Raw genomic sequence first — 20,403 nt, 5'->3', positions numbered from 1 at the left:
CTTCTAGGAGATTCAGAGCTGTACGGTGGACATCGGCAGCACTACGGACAGCTCCAACCATCCAGACAATAAGATCAAGAACAGATACATAAACATCCTGGCCTGTATGAGACGCTATATCATATTATATTTTATATTATATATAAATTAAAAAACATAACTAATAAGCCTTTTTTGTACTCTCAGATGATCACAGTCGAGTTAAACTCTCTGTAAACTCTGACAAAGATGGAAAAGCAGGGGACTACATTAATGCCAACTATGTGGATGTAAGTGTAAATTGTATACCAAATTTTGAATGCTGTAATGATGAAACATTATTATATATATATACTGATATATACACTATAATTGGCTGGGACTGGGATTTTAAAGTCTCTTGTGCTCACCAAGGCTGCATTTATTTGATCAAAAATACAACAAAATAAGTTATATAGTGAAATATTATTACAATTTGAAATAACAGTTTTCTATGTGAGTATATGTTAAAATGTAATTTATTTCTGTCATCAAAACAGAATTTTCAGCATCATTACTCCATTGTCACACGATCCTGTAGAAATCATTCTAATATACCTGATTTGCTGCTCAAGAAACATTTCTGATTATTGTTGAAAACAGTTGTGCTGCTTCATATTCATATGAATAGAAATCTCAAAAGAACAGCATTTCTTATTTATAAATAAAAAAAGGAAACATAAAGTGGATGCAGTTCTCAGCCAATGGAGTCTCAGAATTACCAGATATTTGGTTTATTATTTGGTTTGTCATGAGTGTTGGTAGAAATGAACATGGTCTAAATCTAATGATTTTCTTTAGGGCTACAATCAGCCGAAAGCATATATAGCCGCCCAGGGTCCGTTGAAGGGAAGTCTGGAAGACTTCTGGAGGATGATATGGGAGCAGAACGTGGGTGTGATTGTCATGATCACTAACCTGGTGGAGAAGGGTCGGGTAATGCTGTTATCACTCCTAGATTAGATCATTAAAAAAAAATAATAATTTGCAACAATGCCATAGAAGAACCATTTTGGTTCCCAAACAACCCCTCAGTGAAACCTCAGGTCTCAGAACTAGGTTTTTACAAGAACCATTTTCTTTTTTTCTTAGTGTAATAGTCTAAAGAACCTTTTTCCTCTATAAAGAACATTGAAAGGTTCCATCAATGTTTTTCATGAAACCATCAATGCCAAAAAGAACCTTTATTTTTTAGAGTGTAATGAAATAAATGCAAATATAAAACAACAAATCATGATTTGATGAGATTCCTAACCATATATCCATGGTGTGTGTGAATCAAACAGAGAAAATGTGATCAGTATTGGCCCTTGGAGAATCAGGAAGACTATGGATCATTCCTAGTCACACTGAAGAGCACCAAAACTCTTGCCTATTACACGCAGAGGACATTCATCTTGAAGAACGTTAACGTCAAGAAGGTCTGTGATTATGCATAAATCACCAGAAAGAAGGTTCTGTCAAAATTATGAACAATCATTCTTCTAGTATACTGTTAATATAATTTGTTATTTGCACTTTACTAATATTCCGACAACATTAGCATAAAAAAAGTTATTTATGCATCTGGTTTCGGAATGTTCAGAGAACATTCAAAAGTAACATTATAGAACGGAATGTTCCTTTAATGTTTCTAACCAAAACAAAGTTTTTTAAGCATTCAGAAATAATGTTTAAATCACTTAACGGGAATGCGAGCAAATGTCTTTCCCCCGTCAGGGCTCACAGAAGGATCGCAGTCAGGAGAGGACAGTGTTTCACTTTCATTACACCCAGTGGCCCGACATGGGTGTCCCAGAATACACTCTGCCCCTGCTGTCGTTTGTGCGGGCGTCCTCGCAGCCCAGGACGGCTGATCTGGGGCCTGTGGTGGTCCACTGCAGGTAGACATCAGTGTTAAGTTATTAAGAATAAAATTATGGTCATTGATTTGACTGCACTGATTCTATTGAATGAGAACTGCTACACTGAGCGGGAAAATGACAATATTCTTTTGTGTCAAACTGGCTGCTTATAGCTGATCCAACTTAGTTTGATAATTGATGAACCCTGACAATTAATTATGGAAGCTTGTTTCTGCCATGGAATAAAATTGTTAAAAATGAATTGCTAGTTTTTCATTTTGAATTCTGAGAAATAAAAAGAGTCTATATAGAGATTATATATATAGTAGTCAGAATTGCGAGATGTAAACTCAGAATTCCAAGTCAGAATTGAGAGATGTGAATTTTAGAACCAAATTGAGTTATAAGGGCACTATTCTTCTTTTAGAGCTGCTTTACTGCTGTAATAGTATAATATATAGCACTATATAAATAAAAGTGACTTGACTTGAAGTAAGAGTTGATAACAGTCGATGGCGGGCATCAATATGTCTGAATGTGTGATTTGCAGTGCCGGTGTGGGAAGAACAGGAACCTACATTGTGATCGACAGCATGTTGAAGCAGATAAAGGAGGAGAGTAAAGTGAACATCATGGGATTCCTCAAACACATTCGAACCCAGAGGAATTACCTGGTGCAGACTGAGGTTCGAAAACATATATTATTTCAAACCTTTTCATACCTTAGATAATGTCACGTCACGTGCAACATTAAATATCCATCATACTTGTGTGTGCGAGCAGGAGCAGTACGTCTTCATCCATGATGCTCTAGTGGAGGCCATCAGGAGTAAAGAGACCCTGGTCTCCGCTAGTCACATTCACACGCATGTGTCTGATCTCCTCACACCGGGACCTACAGGAAAGACCCGCCTGGAGAAACAGTTTAAGGTGAGACCCTTGGGTTTGTGATTCCACCTTAATCACTATTACGCTGTGCAATTCATTGTGCTTTCCTTTTGTTCCTGTAGCTGGTCAGTCAGAGCTGTGCAAAACAAAGCGATTACACGGTGGCTTTAGAGGAGTGCAACGCATCTAAAAACAGGACATCTTGTCTTGTGCCTGGTGAGTGTATGCAAAAAAATAAATAAAGAAATAAAAATAAATGTATTAACATACGTTATATAAAAAGTTATATATAAATAATGTATTATTCTTATTTATTACAGATGTAATGAATTTTTATGCATAAATATGTTAGAAATATTTATTAATAAATTATCTTTATTTATATGCATATATAAATATATTAAAAAGTGAAAAGGTAACCTGTTTTCTTCCCAGAATTATATTCAGAATATACTGAAGAGCTTTTTAAAGTGTATTTAAAGATCTAATGAATCACTGAGCTCATTGAGTTTTGTGAACTGTAACAGCTGATCTTTATCCTCGCATGTGCTCTATCTGTGCTTCAGTGGAGAGGTCAAGGGTCATTCTGTCTACAGGACCTGGAGAAGCATCAGACTACATCAATGCCTCTTATTTAATGGTAAGACTCTTGTTCTGTTGCTCATGTTTAGAGTCCTGTATGTAATATGGTGTGATTCGACGAGTCTGTGCCATTTACAGGGCTACCATCAGACCCACGAGTTTATCGTTACCCAGAATCCTCTGCCAAACACCATACAGGACTTTTGGAGGATGATCTGGGATCACAACGCACAGATCATAGTTTCCCTGCCAGATACACAGAGCGCGGTGAGTCACGAGCACAAACACCTCTATACTGCTGCACACGTCCTCATGTGATAACTGAGGCCTGTCGTCACAGAGCAGAGACGGAGAGTGTGTGTACTGGCCCACTAAAGATCAGCCAATCAGCTGCGAGACCTTCACTGTGATCTTCAGCGGTGAGGACAAACTGTGCCTGTCCAATGAGGAATCGCTTGTGGTACAGGACTTCATTTTGGAGGCTCTAAAGGTGAATAAAACTTATTTAATTAATGTAGCCAGAACTCAGTATTTGCAGCTGCTTAGAGTAAACCTGACAAAACCTGTCGAGAACATGTTTGGGTCATATTTCACCCCACAGTCAACAGGACTATATACTGTGTGTGTGTGTGTGTGTGTGTGTGTGTGTGTGTATATATATATATATATATATATATATATATTAATCTAATGGTGGTGAACGACGAGATACCTCCTCAAAATGTAGAGTGCTTTGAGTACTTAGCAAAGAAGAGAAGTGCTGTATAAATGTAATAAATTAATTATATTTTGCATAAAAATTAATGTATTGACATTTTAGTACCTAATGAATTTTTTTTATTGCTATGAAATTTTAATTGTGACATTACTTTCCTGATAGTTAAATGTATTTTACAACTCAATACAGGAAAATAAATAAATGGCAGTAATTGTTGTACCGCCTTTATCTTAAATTAAAAAGATATTGCAGTAGTATTTACTATATTACAATAATGAGAATCACTCATGAAATGGTTTTAAATTTAAAGTATTTAAAGTAAAACATCTGGACACCCATTTATAAAATTGTAACAAAAATGTTTTTATAATGTTATTTATAATTATTATTTACAATATTATTAATGTATACTATTATGTTATTTAATGTTAAATAATCATTAAAAACTAATATTAAATAATTAAATAGTAGTAGTAGTTGTACTTCCTTTATTTCAAATAGCAATGTTTAATTACAGCAATTTTTACTATATTACAATAATTAAATGCTAATGAGAATCACTTGAAAAAATTATTTGAAATTTAAGAAAATACTTAAAACATCTGGACACATTACAAATGTATAATACTGTAAAATATTATTTTATAATTATTAGTATAACTAGTTCTTTATTCTATTATTAAATTAGAATATTATAAATTCATAATAATTAGTATTATTAAAATATAACTGTGTATTAATGTATAATGTAATTTACTATGTAAATTTTAAATAATCAGAAAAATTTTGTTAGTGGCACTAAGATAGGCTTAAAATTTTCCATGTAAAACGTATTTTTATTTTATTTTGTGACATTAAAAACAAAGCAAATTGAACACTTTCACATTTAACATTTCTGAAAGGCGTCTTTGTCCTGGAGATTGCATCTCTGAAGCATTTAAGTCTATGGAGCAACAACAGAGATGTGTGAATTTTATTCTGCGTGGCTGTGTGACAGGACGATTATGTACTGGAGGTCCGGCAGTACCAGAGCCCTCGCTGGCCGAACCCTGACAGCCCCATCAGCAATTGCTTTGAGCTCATCAACATCATCAGAGAAGAGAGCTCACGCCGAGAGGGACCCGCCATCATCCTCGATGGGTAGAGTCTCATAGCATTTACAAGAAAGATTCTACCAGTGACTGATATAGAGAGGAGTGTGTTATTCCTCACTGTGTCTGTGCAGGTCTGGAGGGGCGAGTGCTGCTTTACTCTGTTCACTGACCAGCCTGGTCAACCAGCTAGAAGAGGAGAACAGTGTGAACGTTTATCAGACCGCCAGAATGATGAACCTCATGAGGCCGGGAGTCTTCAACGATATTGTAAGATGACTGTGGTATACCTTGATAAGATATGAATTATAAAATGTGCATGGTTTAAGGAATAGTCCAGTCACAAATGAAAATGTGCTGAAGTTCTCCTCACCCTCTCAAGATGTAGATGAGTTTTTTTCTTCATCAGATTTGGAGAAATCTGCTTGCTCATCAATGGATCCTCTGGAGTGAATGGGTGCCGTCAGAATGAGAGTCCAAACAGCTGATAAAAACATCACAATAATCCACACCACTCCAGTCCATCAGTTAACATCTTATGAATGGAAGAGCTGCGTGTTTGTAAGCTGTTTGGACTCTCATTCTGACGGCACCCATTCACTGCAGAGGATCCATTGGTGAGCAAGTGATGCAATGCTACATTTCTCCAAAGAAAACTCATCTACTATCATCTTGGATGGAGTGAGGGTGAGAAAAGTTCAGTAAATTCAAATTTTTGGGTGAACTGTTCCTTTAACATCTTTCCTGTGTGTGCAGGATCACTATCAGTTCCTCTATAAAGCTATCCTGAGTTTGGTGAGCACCAAGGAGGACGAGAGAGGTCTTCGCCAATCGGAAAACAATGGCACGGATACCGCCAACCCGTTGGAAATCCTGGAGTCGCTCATGTAGATATACAGACCACCCTCACCCTTCACCCAAGGAATGTACATTGAATCAAGAGAAAGTCGTTTTTAAAACCCTTATAAAGTCTCTACACAGACTTCATGGGTACAGGATATACCATAATCCGGTCTTTTATTGTGCCTTTTCATTACCTTTGTACTTTAAAATGCTTATATATAATTTTTCTGTTGTAACTAATGCCAAAATTTCTACTCTTTGGAAAAGCAGTGATTGCTGTATTGCTGGTGATGTCTTAGATTTTAGTCAGACATAATTGTTGAAGAAATATTTATAAGTAGCAGGGTAAAATATTTAATATGCTATCTATTGGGGTGGGGGTGGGGGGGTAAAAATATCTTTGATATATAATAGCATTCTTGAATGTAGCCTCATAAGTGTGATTCTAATATATAAAACAATCGGCCACACCAACAGACCAAAATACATTTCTATGACTAGCTCTTCTTTTCTACTATGTTAGTTATTGCAGAAACTGAATGTTTCTTTTTTTGTTAGTAAAGAAATTTCTGAATTAACTTAGTTGATATGTTGTAACAGACATTTATTTGTACATTACTCATTTGTAATACGTACCGCATCCTTCTAGATTGAAATCTGTCATTTCATTAGCATTCAGTTATATATCTCCATGTTTATCAACTTTTATTTAAACTGTTTAATTATGTAGGCCTTTTGTCAAGCATTAACTCAGAACGTACTTGGAGACAAGAAAGCAAGCACAGTAAAAAATAAACAAAACCGGATTTTCCACGCACATCATTTCTTCTACATTCGTGAGTGTTTGTCATTTCTAAACATTGTACTTTCTTCCACTGAGCTTCCAAACTGCTAACCACAAAATGAAAGTGGGTGAAATGAAATATTTTGTGTAAAAGTGTTGCACTACGATTTATTTGAGAGACTACATATAATTTTTAAAATAAAATATTAATGTCAGTCAGTCTGTAGGCACATCTACTAACCAAAAGAATAAAAAAGTAATTTGCTCTAATTACATAACTAATTTGTTATTTTGATGAGTAATCTATTATAGTTATACATTCAGATTTTATGACCTGTCAAGATAATATTTGAGAGACTGTCAAAGTATTAATGTTAATTTAAACCCCTAGGCATGATATATATAATAAAAATTCATAAAAATGCAAAAACAAAAAATTGCATTTTGTGTGCATGTTATTTGGCTTGCAATTAATTGATATTTGATTTTATTTTTGGTCATTTTTTGTTCTTATTGGAGCTTGAATCGGGCTTCAGCCTCATTCAGCACAAGGCTGCAATTTTATAATATGCACATATAGATTTTACTTTAAACTCGTCTAAAGATCCGTCGTTGGAGTAAATGTTCCCTCTCATTGCCTGATCAACATTGAAAGGTTAATTCTGTTATATTTCCTATATAGGCATGTACTGGAAATTATGAGTTTATAGTAAGTTTTATTTCCAACTCAATCTATGACAATCAGCTGTAAAAAAAGAAAACGCACAACCTAAATGGACAGTGTTTATTTATTTAGTATTTAATATAAACATGATATATGTACATAAACATCATGAGGACTTCAGATGGGCCATTTCCACTGGTTCACCGGTGCTTCCTCTACGAGAGGTTCCCACGGTTTCCATTCGGTCATCTTCCTGGACAGAGCCAGCTCAGCCTCGGCCTGCAGACACCAGACAAATGAGGTACAGCACGCTGCATTCACTCTATAAACTCAGTTCTCCTTAATCAGGCTTTGCGATCTTTGATTATTACATCATCTCACCTGTGCAATAACCTCCTCAATCTGTCCACAGCTGATTTTTTTTTCAAGCTTTTCTACGTCTGGTTCCTTTATAGGACAAAAATGACATATATATAGAAATTAGGATTCTTATATCAATATGTGTTTGAATACTTGAACCTAAGTCTCAGATTTCTCACAACTTTGACGTGGTTGAGCCTCTCATTGATCAGCTGCTCTGTGTATTTCCTGTAGGCAGCATCCTGAGGCATAGTTTGTAGAGCGCCCAGAATCTTTGTGTACAGAATCCGAAGACGCTTGGGGGAAAGAAAGCAACGATTCAATAGACAGCATTCTGATACGTACAAGTCCTCTAACTTAAAACATAAGTTTGCAACAAACAAAACACCTAGATTGTATGTGAAAGTAAAGATGGAAATGATAAAAATGAGATCAAAACACTCACCTCATGTGGATTGTGGGAGACAGCGAGGCCAACCAAGCCTGTGGTCTAAATATAAGACGATCAAAAGATGCATATTCCCATGCATGCAAGTGTCAAAACAATGTATGCAATAAAGTCATTTAGCATTTAAACATTACCAATATTCATACAAATCTCACTTTTAAGTGTCAAATGAACAACTTGATTTCCAATGCATGACATTTACAGCTTCAAAAAGACATTATACTACTAAACGAATCACTTACATCATTATAACCCCTATTTTCTGTAGGATGGCGATGATTCGGGTTTCATTACACCAGCCATCACCATAATCATCGAGCAAAACAAAGCACGAATCATGCATTTAAATACAAGCAAACGCTGGTGCCAGACGCACAGAAAAGGAGAAGATATTCAAACGCTCCAGTATTTAGAACCAAGCTTCATTTACGGATGAATATCAATAGTTTTTAATAACAAATTTGCATGACCTCCGCACGTACCTTCTTGATCAAACCAGCCATTTCAACCGATGCTGACGCGCTCCAACGACGCAACTTCCGTCGGCCGAGTGTGACGTCCGTGGCTTATATTATTAATAAAACATTATTTTAGGTAATTGTAAATATGTTCTGCATAACTTTTTTGAGCTTTTGAGGTTGGATTTTTATAACGATCTGTTACGTCTTGAAACGAATCTCTTAAAATTAAATTCGTCTGCCTCGTCTTACTAAATAATATTAATACTAATAATAATGTAATAATAATAATAGTGTAATTTTAAAATTTACTTTTTTAAATTACTATTTAAATTACTATTTTGTATTTATTTTGTATGTATTTTTGTATATTTACAAAGTCAATGTCACAATAACACTTAAAAGTATTCTAGCGTTGGCACTATTAAACGTGATTTCGAAATTATTTTAAATATATAAATCAAATCGTTGTAAATCGTCTTAAATTAATTGCAGCATTAATTAATACTTAAAATTCACCACAGGAGGATAATTTACTAGATAATTTTTTATTTATTTTAGGAAATAATCTTTTAGGAGCTGATGTAATCCAATAATGTATCAAATAATTTTAAATCAATGATATATATATATATATATATATATATATATATATATATATATATATATATATATATAGATAGATAGATAGATAGATAGATACAGATATATATTTTTAGAAATTATAGACAAAAAATAAGTTGATATGTTTTTATTCAGTTTGAATTGTTATGTTTTGCATGCTTTGAGATGTGCAACGTTTCCCTGTTTACATTGTGCCTTTGTGTGATGGAACTGAATATTATTGTAAAAAAAAAAAAAAAGGAAATTAAAAAAATAATAAATATTTGCAAATTTGCAATTCCACACAGTCACCACAGGAGGGCAGTAACTTTCCTCTGATTCTAGTTAATGTGACAAAATCCTCCTTTTAAGGCTGAATCATCTGCAGGATCTGCACGTGTTTTTGTTGTTGTTGTGACTGTCGTCACTTGTCATGTTGTAAAGCAGCCTGAAGAAGAAACCCGATTGCGCCGCCTAGTGGTGACGCAGTCCTCATTTGTAGTTTGTATTGATGTATTATTATCAAAGCAGGGCTTTAATGTGTCTGCTGGACTATTCGGGTGATGCTGTGCTTTCTTTGGCAGACTTGTCATTCTCTGTTTTAAAATGTAACTTTAACTGTATAAGTACTATTTGTGAGTTGACGTGATTTTGCCAAAGTAATACATGTTCCTGGATCAACATCTTTTGTTGGTCCTGGATCAACAATATTGTCAAAAAATATAAACTTAACCCAATCCATAACGATAAACCTAACAAGTCAAGTCAAGTCTGCTTTATTCTCAATTTCCACATGTACAGTACATACATACAGAGAATCGAAATTGCGTTACGCTCAGACCCCGGTGCATACAGATAAAATTAACATTAAAGCCTAAAAATCTAGATCAAATATAAAATGTAGATACAACTATACAATAAGGGAATGTAAAAAATAAAAAGGCATATAATAAAATTAAAAATAAAGTTAAATAAAGCAGAGCAAGGCAAATGACAGATATAGTGCAAATCAATGAAGTGAACAACAGTGCAGATAAAAGATTTTTAGTGCACAAAAATCCCTTTTTAAAAATACCTTATTAAGTCTGATTAAAGTGACAAGTGACAAAGCGCTCAAGAGCAGTTATTTTATTTAACTGACTGATGAGGTAGTAGAATGACGTCAGTTCCATGCTGAATGAAGTAGTGAGCAGACCAATGCTGCACAAAGTGACTAGTGCATGCCATCATATAATTTGTGTGTGTGTGTGTGGGGGGGGGGGGGGGGGGGGGGGGGGGTTCATAGTTCAGTGGTGCCTGGGGCAGAAGAGGGGAGGGGGGCAAGTTCGGGAGGGAGTTCAGCTTCCTGACAGCCTGGTGGATGAAGCTGTCCTTCAGTCTGCTGGTCCTGGCGTGGAGACTCCGCAGTCTCCTCCCTGATGGTAGCAGGCTGAAAAAGCTGTGTGATGGGTGGGTGGGATCAGCTGTGATGCAGAGGGCTTTGCGGGTGAGACGTGTTCCATAAATGTCCTGGAGGGAGGGGAGAGAGACACCAATGATCTTCTCAGCTGCTCTCACTATGCGTTGCAGAGTCTTTCGGCAGGACGGGTTGCAGGCGCCATACCACACAGTGATGCAGCTCGTCAGGATGCTCTCGATGGTGCCTCTGTAGAAGGTGTACATGATGGGGGCCGGGGCTCTGGCTCTCCTCAGTTTGCGGAGGAAGTAGAGATGCTGTTGTGATTTCTTGGCCAGTGCTGCGGTGTTTTCAGTCCAGGAGAGGTCCTCTGTGATGTGCACACCCAGGAACTTGGTGCTGGTCACTCTTTCCACACAAGTCTATGAACAGCATTCTGACATATGAGTCCTTTTTGTCCAGATGTGTGAGTGCTGAGTGGAGGGTAGTGGCGATGGCATCATCGGTCGACCGGTTGGACCGATATGCAAACTGGAAGGGGTCCAGGGAGGGTGGGAGGACAGACTTAATGTGGTGCATAACTAGCCTTTCAAAGCACTTCATGAGGATGTGGGTAAGTGCAACAGGACGGTAGTGATTGAAGCAGGATGAAGATGGCTTCTTCGGAACTGGAATGATGGTAGTAGTTTTGAAACATGTGGGAACAACAGCCTGACTCAGTGAGATGTTGAAAATGTCTGTGAAGACATCAGTGAGTTCTGCTGCACAGTCTTTCAGTACACGCCCAGGGATGTTGTCAGGACCCGGAGCTTTGCGTGCATTGATCCTGCTGAAGGATCTCCTCACGCTGTCTGAGGTCAGCGTCATCACCTGGTCACCGGGAGGAGGTGGAGTCTTCTGTGCAGTGGTGCTGTTTTGTTGGTCAAAGCAAGCGAAGAAGGTGTTCAGCTCGTTCAGTAGAGATGTTGTTGTCACAGGTCCGTGGTGGGGGCTTGTAGTCCGTAATGGTCTGTATCCCCTGCCACAGGTTCCTAGTGTCTCTGCTGTCGCTGAATTGATGAGCTATCCTCCTGGTGTGCTGTCTCTTAGCCTCTCTGATGCCACGGGACAGGTTGGCCCTGGCTGTTCTCAGGCCCACCTCATCTCCAGCTCTGAAGGCAGCGTTCCGTGTCTTCAGGAGTCTGTAGACCTCCCCTGTCATCCATGGCTTCTGGTTGGCCCGGACAGTGATGGTTTTTGTGACCGTTACATCATCAATACACTTGTTGATGTAGGCAGTGACAGTCTCTGAGTACTCCTGGAGGTCAGTGGTGTTATTGCATGTGGCAGCCTGCTTAAACATGTCCCAGTCAGTTGTGTTGAAGCAGTCTTGAAGAACCTCTGATGATCCTTTTGGCCACACTTTAATCTGTTTGTAAACTGGTTTGGCGACTTTACTGAGTGGTCTGTATGCAGGCATTAACATGACAGTAATGTGGTCTGAGGCTCCGAGGTGGGGGAGGGCTTTGTAAGCTCCTCTCTGTGTGGTGTAAACAAAGTCCAAAATGTTATTACCTCGTGTTGGAATTACCACGCGTCATTTAAGTAAACACAAAGCCCGCCGCCGCGGGTTTTTCCTCCCGCGACGAGAGCTCTGTCAGCTCGATAGCACGTCAGCTGGTCGAGCTGAATAGCGCAGTCTGGAACGCTGTTGCTGAACCATGTTTCCGTGAACACAAAAACACAACAGTCTCTTACAGTCCTCTGAGTTGAGCGTAGTAATCGAATGTAGTCCAGTTTATTGTCCAACGAGCGTACTTTAGCGAGTACGATGGTGGGGATAGATGGCTTGTGTGGGTTAGCCGTTAGCCTAGCCCGGATACCTCCGCGTTTACCCCTCTTCTGCTTCCTCTCACACCGCTTGTGGTGCCTCAGCTATGGGCGAGATGCAGTAGTGCAGGTCGGTGATGGTGACGGCCTCCTTAGCAGACCGAGATCCCACAGCTGTTCTGCGTGCGTGGATTTTAACTGTAAAAATGCGGTTCTGCCGACATCGCGCAGAAACTCGCGACTGTATTTGCACTTACAGACAGGTAGACGCGACGACGACGTACAAAAACACTGCAACTCACAAGACAAAAAACACGAAAACACTGTTCTGTCGGGACAGACAGAACCCTACCTACCCATAATTTATTGCTAAAATCAGTGTGAAATGATAGCTGATTAACAAGTGTGTTGAAGCACCTAACCCTGATTATAAGCCTAAAACAGATATTTCCTGAAAAGTGTTGGTCTATAAGACTTGTTTACTGTTTGCCATCTTGCTGAACTCCCTCAGCATGTAGAAGTGGAAATTGCCAGATTGGAAATGTCCAAGTATCGTACCAGAAGTTCAAAATTATCATATCTGGAAGAAAATTATTGTACAAAAGTCAAAAGAGTTATTTATCTATTCTAAACCAACAACATTTTGACACGAACTGCAAATTACCACAATAGAGAACAAGGCGTATTGTTGGATGGAAGCAGTGAGACAAAATACTATCCCATTATTTTCAGTGACTGTCTGCGTCGCGGCGCATATTAAATCATATTAAAAATATTTTTAACACTTCCTTTGTCGCGTCCAGTGAAGAAGGAATTTAGTTGTTGCTGCGTGGTGCAGTTAACTCGACTAGTGCTCGAGTTAACTAGTGCCAACGGCAACTAGTGCTCGTTGGCTTTAAAGCAGGGCACTCTCAGAGGTGTCAAGTAACGAAGTACAAATACGAAGTACAAGTAGCCGACTTTTTACTTCTACTCCTTACATTTTCACGCAAGTATCTGTACTTTCTACTCCTTACATTTAAAAAATAGCTTCGTTACTGCTATTTCATTTCGGCTTGTTTTCATTCCGGCTTGTCATCATTCAAAAAAAAAAAAAACTATCCAGACAAATCGCGCCATCCGGATGGAGTGAATTTGATTGTGCTTGGATGAGAAGTATAAACAGATACCATTCCGATACCCTATTGGTTTGTACGCGATCCATCGCACCTGCACATGACACAAATCACGTCACACTCCAGCCAGGACATAGCCAGTTTTGGGTTCGTTTATCAAAAAATATATTTCTTAAAAGTAAGGTTGGGTATGGAACCGGTATGCACCTAACTGAATAAGAGGAAGCAGATTTCGGTGCCTTTTAAATGCCTGAGCGATCGATTGAAATATTTGTCCTGGTTCTCCGAAATGTACACAAGAAGCACGGGCATCGCTAGGCTTTTTTAGCGGGGCTGTAGCATTTAGCTCCATAAACCGTACACAAATTTGTGATCGTATCTGTGAATATCCGTATCTGTGCAGTTCTTTGTCACAAATGCAGTTTACAAAAGGTCACGAGGGAGCAGTCGGTTTCTCATCTTCTGTAAAGTTTTCGCTGCGTTCACCGCTCATCACTAAACAGCTGTTTCCTCCAGCGAACATCTAGCCCTTAACACATATGAACGAACACTTAACACTTATTTAAATATACTTAATTTAATCGTACGTACTTCATACATACACCAGCTACTGTGCAAAAGTCTTGGGCACGTTAGTATTTTCACTAAAGAATGGTGTTCGGCCAGTTATTTATATACTTTGCTGTTTCAGTATAAAATATCAGTTTACATTTCCAAACATTCATTTCGCCGTTGTCAGACTGCTTGTGCATTCAAAATCTCACTAGATTATTAATAAAATTAATGGCAAACTGATATTTCCTACTGACACACTACAGCAAAAGATATAAATAACTGGCTTAAAACCCTTTTTTGGGGTGAAAATACTAATGTGCCTTAGACTTTTGCACAGTAGGCCTACCCTACTTTACAAACGACTGTTGCTACTTTATAAAGAATGAGCATACAGTCATTCACAGAATGGATTAAAGACAGTGACAGACAGCACTCATCTTAACTAAATATCAGAGTGAGTGACAGAGATACAGTCGAAACATTATGTGTGGTTTTTGTATTAAGTAATGACCCAGATTATGAAATACATTTATTAGCCTTAGGCCTTAGATTGAGCACAACTTGGGAAATAAGAGCATCCAAAGTGAAAGCTATGTATTTATTTTAAATATTTGTAATGTTCTTTAATGTTATCCATAGTTTTTTTGTGGGGTCTTTTTTTTAAAGTATCGGTTCAGGCACCGTTTAGACGCCGGTACCGTTTTAAAAGTATCGAAATGGCACTGGATTATTTCTCACTGGCTCATTTACCAAATGGGTGCTTTCTCTTCGTCCTCCACAAATTAAGCTACTGAAGGTAGTTCGGTAGCGAGACGTTTTAATAAATTATCGTTTGCGATTGACGACGCGATTGACAATGTTGTGATAAGTAGGCTATACCAACTTTGTAACTCGTTACCCCCCCCCCCCCCCACACACACACTGGATATAGCAAATACAGGAAGCTATCAATCAAGAAGGTATCAGGATTATGAGTTATTTTTCATTTTTAGTTTTTGATTAATCACTTGGATTAATCATTAATTTTGACAGCACTATAATCTTTATTGTATATAGACAACCATACAAGGCTAATTGTTTTTTAGCCTCCACCAATGTTCTTGTCCATTGCCCTTGCAGATTCCTGCAGCTAAACTTGGATGTACATTTACATTCCATTAAAGGTTATTGATGACATGCCTCTGAAGTTTGACTTTTTGCACCATAACAATACTTATAGGCAACTATAGGGTGACCATATGAGCCATTTTCCCAGGACACGTCCTTACCAGGATTTTTATATTGCCTAAAATATCCAGATTTTGGCTGTTTGTGCTTTGCAGATCGATCATTGTATGGCATTCATAAGAGCTATAGAGAGCAGAGCAGACGGCTCCTTATGCATTAGAACCACTCTCTTGGTACTTTGGTGTCATACAATGATTGGTGCGCAGCGATGCTTCAAGTTGAATGAACGAACAAACACCTAACATGTACGTGTATTTGCGTTACTCTAATCGTTCTCTGTAGATCTCACCTTATCACACGCCACGATTGGTTGATTATGTAACATACCTGCATGTTATTGGTCAAACTACTTTGGATGTTTTAGGCAATATAGAAATTCTGGCAAGGACGCGTCCTGGGAAAATGGCTCATATGGTCACCCTAGGCAACTAGTCATCATATCTCTAGTTCTTTAATGTATTTGCATTGTACTAAAGTACATTCATTTTCAATGGGCATATATGCGGCTGAAACAGGTAGCCTAGTGCATCCCAAATTTTTCAACATGAACATTTTAATATAACATTATAGTCATTATGGCCTATGGCTTTTAGAATAATGTTTTTTTGAGGAGGTGGGGTAGTGCACAATAGGCCCCTGTGGCGCGGCCTAAGCTTTTGTTCTTAATGGCATTTTTTTCCCTTACATTACTTTTACTTTTATACTTTAAGTAGTTTTTTAAACCAGTACTTTTACACTTTTACTTGAGTAAAAAGCTTGAGTTGATACTTCAACTTCTACAAAAGTCTTTTTAAACCCTAGTATCTATACTTCTACTCAAGTAATGAATGTCAATACTTTTGACACCACTGGGCACTCTCCTACATTCTTAACACACACTCAGGTGCACACAAACGCATTTAGAGTGTCTGTAATGAGCCGATTTCGTGTATGAGTAAAGAAGCTATATGACTGCAACTACCCTCATTTAAATTTTCATAGAATTCTGAAATTATCGTACATTAAGGGATTTTTTTCATTATTGATCGTACATCGTACAGAGGTAAAAATTATAATACAAATATGATAATTATCATACATCTGGCAACACTGAGTGCAAATGTCTTTACCTTTGAGTTAAGGAGGTTATTCCAGTAAAGCTCTAGTGCTTTTTAAAAGTCTCAATAAAAACCCATTGAAAACAATATGGACTTTGTAAGATTCAATGGCTCAAAAGTATTGCTTTTTAATCATGGAGTCTTAAGATCACATCTGCTTATGTTAAATTGATGTTTAAAGTAATGCTGTAGCTAAACTGAAAATCAACCAATCTGAACCCACTCAAACATCACAACAGTTGTAGCTCTGCAGCGTAGGCTATTATTTGCCATATACTATCATATGATGAGTGCTTGGTTCAAATCCGACAATTGCTAACAGTTTTTCACCATATAACGCAACATTCTCAAGAAAAACCCCATTCAAAACAACAGCAACTCGGTCAGATTCAATTAAACATGAGAAATTTTTGTTCATTCATTTGTGTTCCAAAGATAAACAAAAGTTGACTTAACTTTATGAAGCAAACTACAAAATTTAATATTTTTGTTTATATTATTTCCCATAATAAATCAATGTTTATGTATATGTTGAATTTCACTGCTTCATCTCTGCAGAAATCATTTTAGGACTCTTTAGAATGAAATCTGCATCATTTGTGTTACATACACAAAATGCTTTTCTCCATATAAGCATGTTTTGCATATGTGCAAACAATCCCACAAATGGGAAGAACTTTGTCAAAAAGATAACACATACATGACTAATAAAATAAAATAATTAGTTTATTAAGGCTTTATTGAATATATATATATATATATATATATATATATATATATATATATATATATATATATATATATATATATATATATATATGAATTGTGTAACAAAACAGTCCAAGCCTGGAAGTTTCTAGCGTCTCGAAGACCTTGCTTCAGCTGTTTTTAACCAGGGTTGGTACTAAATACTGAACTATTTAAAGTTCATGTAATAATGCAGATACACTTATTGTTCACAAGGGGGAGCACGTTAACACACTGATTCTTTTCTTTTATTAACTTAACAGTGATTCTGTTAACCCTTGTTCTGTGAAACCCTGGTGTGAGAGGATGTATATATGTAAGTTGGTCATGTCTAACACATGATGGCGTTATTTTCTGTTACCCAAAAGCAGAGGTGGAAAGTAACGAATTACATTTACTCGCGTTACTGTAATTGAGTAGCTTTTTTGTGTACTTCTTCTTTTTTAATTATTTTTTTTAATCTGTAATTTTACTTTTACTTAAGTATATTTAGTTTGAAGTATTGTACTTCGCTACATTTTAAAACACATTAATTACTGAGTAAAAAAAAAATCGCTCCCTGGAAGCTATGTCAGTAAATAATGGGCAGGAGGGCAAACTGGCGCTAAAATCACAAGAAAGATGCAGACGGACAAAACAGGCGTTAGTGGTGCAGACACCGCTGAAAACGAAACCCCGTCATATTCTGAAGTTGAACTTGAAGGAAATGAAGTGAACCCCTGCCCATATTTATACTCTATTATGCTGTGTATGCTGTGCTTGCCTAGGGAGACCAAACTAGCAGTTTATAAAATCTCGACAAGACATCAACCCCACGTAATGTAAAAAAAAAAAAACCAACGGTCAAATATGTACTATTGTGTATTATGTATTGTGTTAATCAGCATGTCGGCTGACTCGATTTTCTTCTCATACATTCCCGTAGCGTCACAGTGCATTTCCCTGAAGAAGCCGAGCGACTTCAATGGGGCTGCTTTGAACAGTTTTTTTCAGTGCTCCGAAGCTAGACGGTCATTGGATAAATGCTGCGATTATGTCCCGCCCACGGACGCTCAGCGTCTCTGGAGGTGAATGAAGACTGGGCTTCCGCGTGATGATTGGAGGATCTGTCGATCTCCTTTTGACTGACAGCGGTCTGCACCATAAGAAGTCGGTGAAGCTGTTTCACGCTCAGTCCCATGATCGCGGATTTCTCAAGTGTATTCGAAAGACAAACTTCGGCAATATTTCTTGATATTTGTAAAATGCAGAACCACCACAAAATTGAATTGGTAACTAAGACAGATTGAAAATGTGCGCGCGCGCACACACACACACACACACACACACACACACACACACACACACACACACACACACACACACACACACACTATAGCCATCTAGTGGTTAAAGTGATTTATTACAATTTTTAAACTGAATTTCCCCAAAAATGGGCAAAAATCTTACATTAAACCTTATAAAATTATCCATGGTATCCCCATGTATGAAAGTTAGAAATCTGGGTCTTTTATGAAGTGAATTTTACCTGAAATGCTTTTTTCTTTTTTTGTAAAAAACAAAAAGCCTATTTAAATAAATATTTATTTATTTATAGAAATGTAAAAGATTTAAATCCTCCAAAAACTGTACAAAGTTTAGTAAAAACATAAATGAACAGAGTAAAATTATATTTGTAAAAAATTTAAATATTTTACTATTACAAAATGAAATGTTATTGTCTGGGGTCAAAAAGACCCCGAGTGTCACTACAAATGAAGACCATCAGAGGGTTATAATGTAGGCCGAAAATGAGCTTCCCCTCTTTGAAAGACCAGCAGCCGCCACTGATATATATATATATATATATATATATATTTATATATTTATATTTATATTTATTAAATATATATTTATATTTATATATATATATTTATATATATATATATATATATATATATATATATTTTTTTTTTTTTTACAACAGGACAGCAAACTAAGAGACTTGCGTTTTAGACACCATATTGCCGTATTTCTACAACAAAAATTTATTCCAAACACAGCCACCAAAGCAAAATTTTGCATCTCTGAGCAACATGACAGTGTTTCGTTTCTGAATGAATCAACCGTTTAAATGATTTGGTTCAATCGCAATGACTCACTTATTAACAGTGACTTGCTGACACATACTGGCCATTTTAATTTCACATTTAAAGTATCTTTTGATTTTTTTTTTTTTATAATTAAGTTTTTATAATTTTAAATGAGCATTCAACATTTTATGTCTGGCATATCAAAACATTATTCATGCATTTGTAACTGCAGGTTAAATGCATTCTTGTCCTGCACTAAACAGTGTAATACATCTAAATGCCACGTCCGATGAAGCTTTTGCATTTCCTCTGTATTGAAAAGATGAGTTTGTTGATACTGATTTGCCTGGTAACAGCCCAAATGTTTTATTATTCTAAATAACTGATTCCTTTAATTAAAAACAACTAGTTTGAGATTAATAGACCTATCCCAGGGGTGTCAAACTCAGTTCCTGGAGGGCCGTAGCCCTGCAGAGTTTAGTTCTAACCCTGCTCCAGCACGCATATCATGTAGTTTTCAAATAAACCTAAATGATTAGATTAGCTGGATCAGGTGTGTTTAATTAGGGTTATATCTAAACTGTGCAGGACTGTGGCCCTCCAGGAACTGAGTTTGACACCCTTGGCCTGTCCCATTTTTGACTCCCTCCCACTGTTAAAATGTAACTAAGTAATTTTTACTTGTAAATTTTAAATGAGCTACTTTTTACTTTTACTTGAGTTGATTTTTTAGACTGGTACTTTTACTTGTACTTAAGTAAAATTTCATTAATGTAATGGTACTTTTACTTGAGTAGAATATTTTTGTACTCTTTCCACCTCTGCCCAAAAGTTACACAGTGTTAACTACATTGTAAATACGCCACCTAGTGCCAACAAATGAGGTTTTCAATTGCAAAAGTTACCATTACTGTGGAGGAGGGGAGTCAAACTCCTGGAGGGCCAGAGCTGCAGAGTTTAAATTCAACACACACCTGCTGCAGCTGATCACGTCCTTCAGGCTTATTTGAGGACGACTTGGTATGTGTGTTGGAACAAAACGTTCTAGAGCTCCGGCCCACCAGGAAAGTGTAGATGGATTTAC

General features: G+C 37.1%; 2 protein-coding genes across 2 annotated transcripts in view; one reads left to right on the top strand and one right to left on the bottom strand.

Annotated features, from left to right (window-relative positions):
• The window catches only part of LOC132098672 (receptor-type tyrosine-protein phosphatase zeta-like), a 51,844-nt gene extending 44,860 nt beyond the window's left edge, over positions 1 to 6,984 (top strand). Inside the window, exons 17-30 of the mRNA XM_059504778.1 lie at positions 8 to 104; positions 187 to 269; positions 820 to 954; positions 1,305 to 1,439; positions 1,738 to 1,901; positions 2,413 to 2,548; positions 2,646 to 2,792; positions 2,873 to 2,966; positions 3,317 to 3,390; positions 3,471 to 3,599; positions 3,673 to 3,822; positions 5,048 to 5,190; positions 5,276 to 5,411; positions 5,898 to 6,984. Of these exons, the coding sequence (XP_059360761.1) occupies positions 8 to 104; positions 187 to 269; positions 820 to 954; positions 1,305 to 1,439; positions 1,738 to 1,901; positions 2,413 to 2,548; positions 2,646 to 2,792; positions 2,873 to 2,966; positions 3,317 to 3,390; positions 3,471 to 3,599; positions 3,673 to 3,822; positions 5,048 to 5,190; positions 5,276 to 5,411; positions 5,898 to 6,032 (1,758 nt within the window). The 3' untranslated portion in view covers positions 6,033 to 6,984. The remainder of the gene's footprint in view (positions 1 to 7; positions 105 to 186; positions 270 to 819; positions 955 to 1,304; positions 1,440 to 1,737; positions 1,902 to 2,412; positions 2,549 to 2,645; positions 2,793 to 2,872; positions 2,967 to 3,316; positions 3,391 to 3,470; positions 3,600 to 3,672; positions 3,823 to 5,047; positions 5,191 to 5,275; positions 5,412 to 5,897) is intronic.
• Positions 6,985 to 7,538: 554 nt separating this feature from the next.
• On the bottom strand, positions 7,539 to 8,782 carry LOC132098317 (NADH dehydrogenase [ubiquinone] 1 alpha subcomplex subunit 5-like). The gene is made up of 5 exons (XM_059504457.1): positions 8,723 to 8,782; positions 8,238 to 8,282; positions 7,972 to 8,088; positions 7,814 to 7,879; positions 7,539 to 7,711 (listed from the first exon to the last, which is right to left on the bottom strand). Exons 1-5 carry the CDS (start codon positions 8,741 to 8,743, stop codon positions 7,610 to 7,612), a joined length of 351 nt encoding a protein of 116 aa, XP_059360440.1. The 5' UTR covers positions 8,744 to 8,782; the 3' UTR covers positions 7,539 to 7,609.
• Between the last annotated feature and the right edge of the window lie 11,621 nt (positions 8,783 to 20,403).

The sequence above is a fragment of the Carassius carassius genome, chromosome 22 (assembly GCF_963082965.1).
Source record: "Carassius carassius chromosome 22, fCarCar2.1, whole genome shotgun sequence".
Taxonomy (NCBI): Eukaryota; Metazoa; Chordata; class Actinopteri; order Cypriniformes; family Cyprinidae; genus Carassius; species Carassius carassius.
This window is presented reverse-complemented; position numbering and strand designations above follow the sequence as displayed.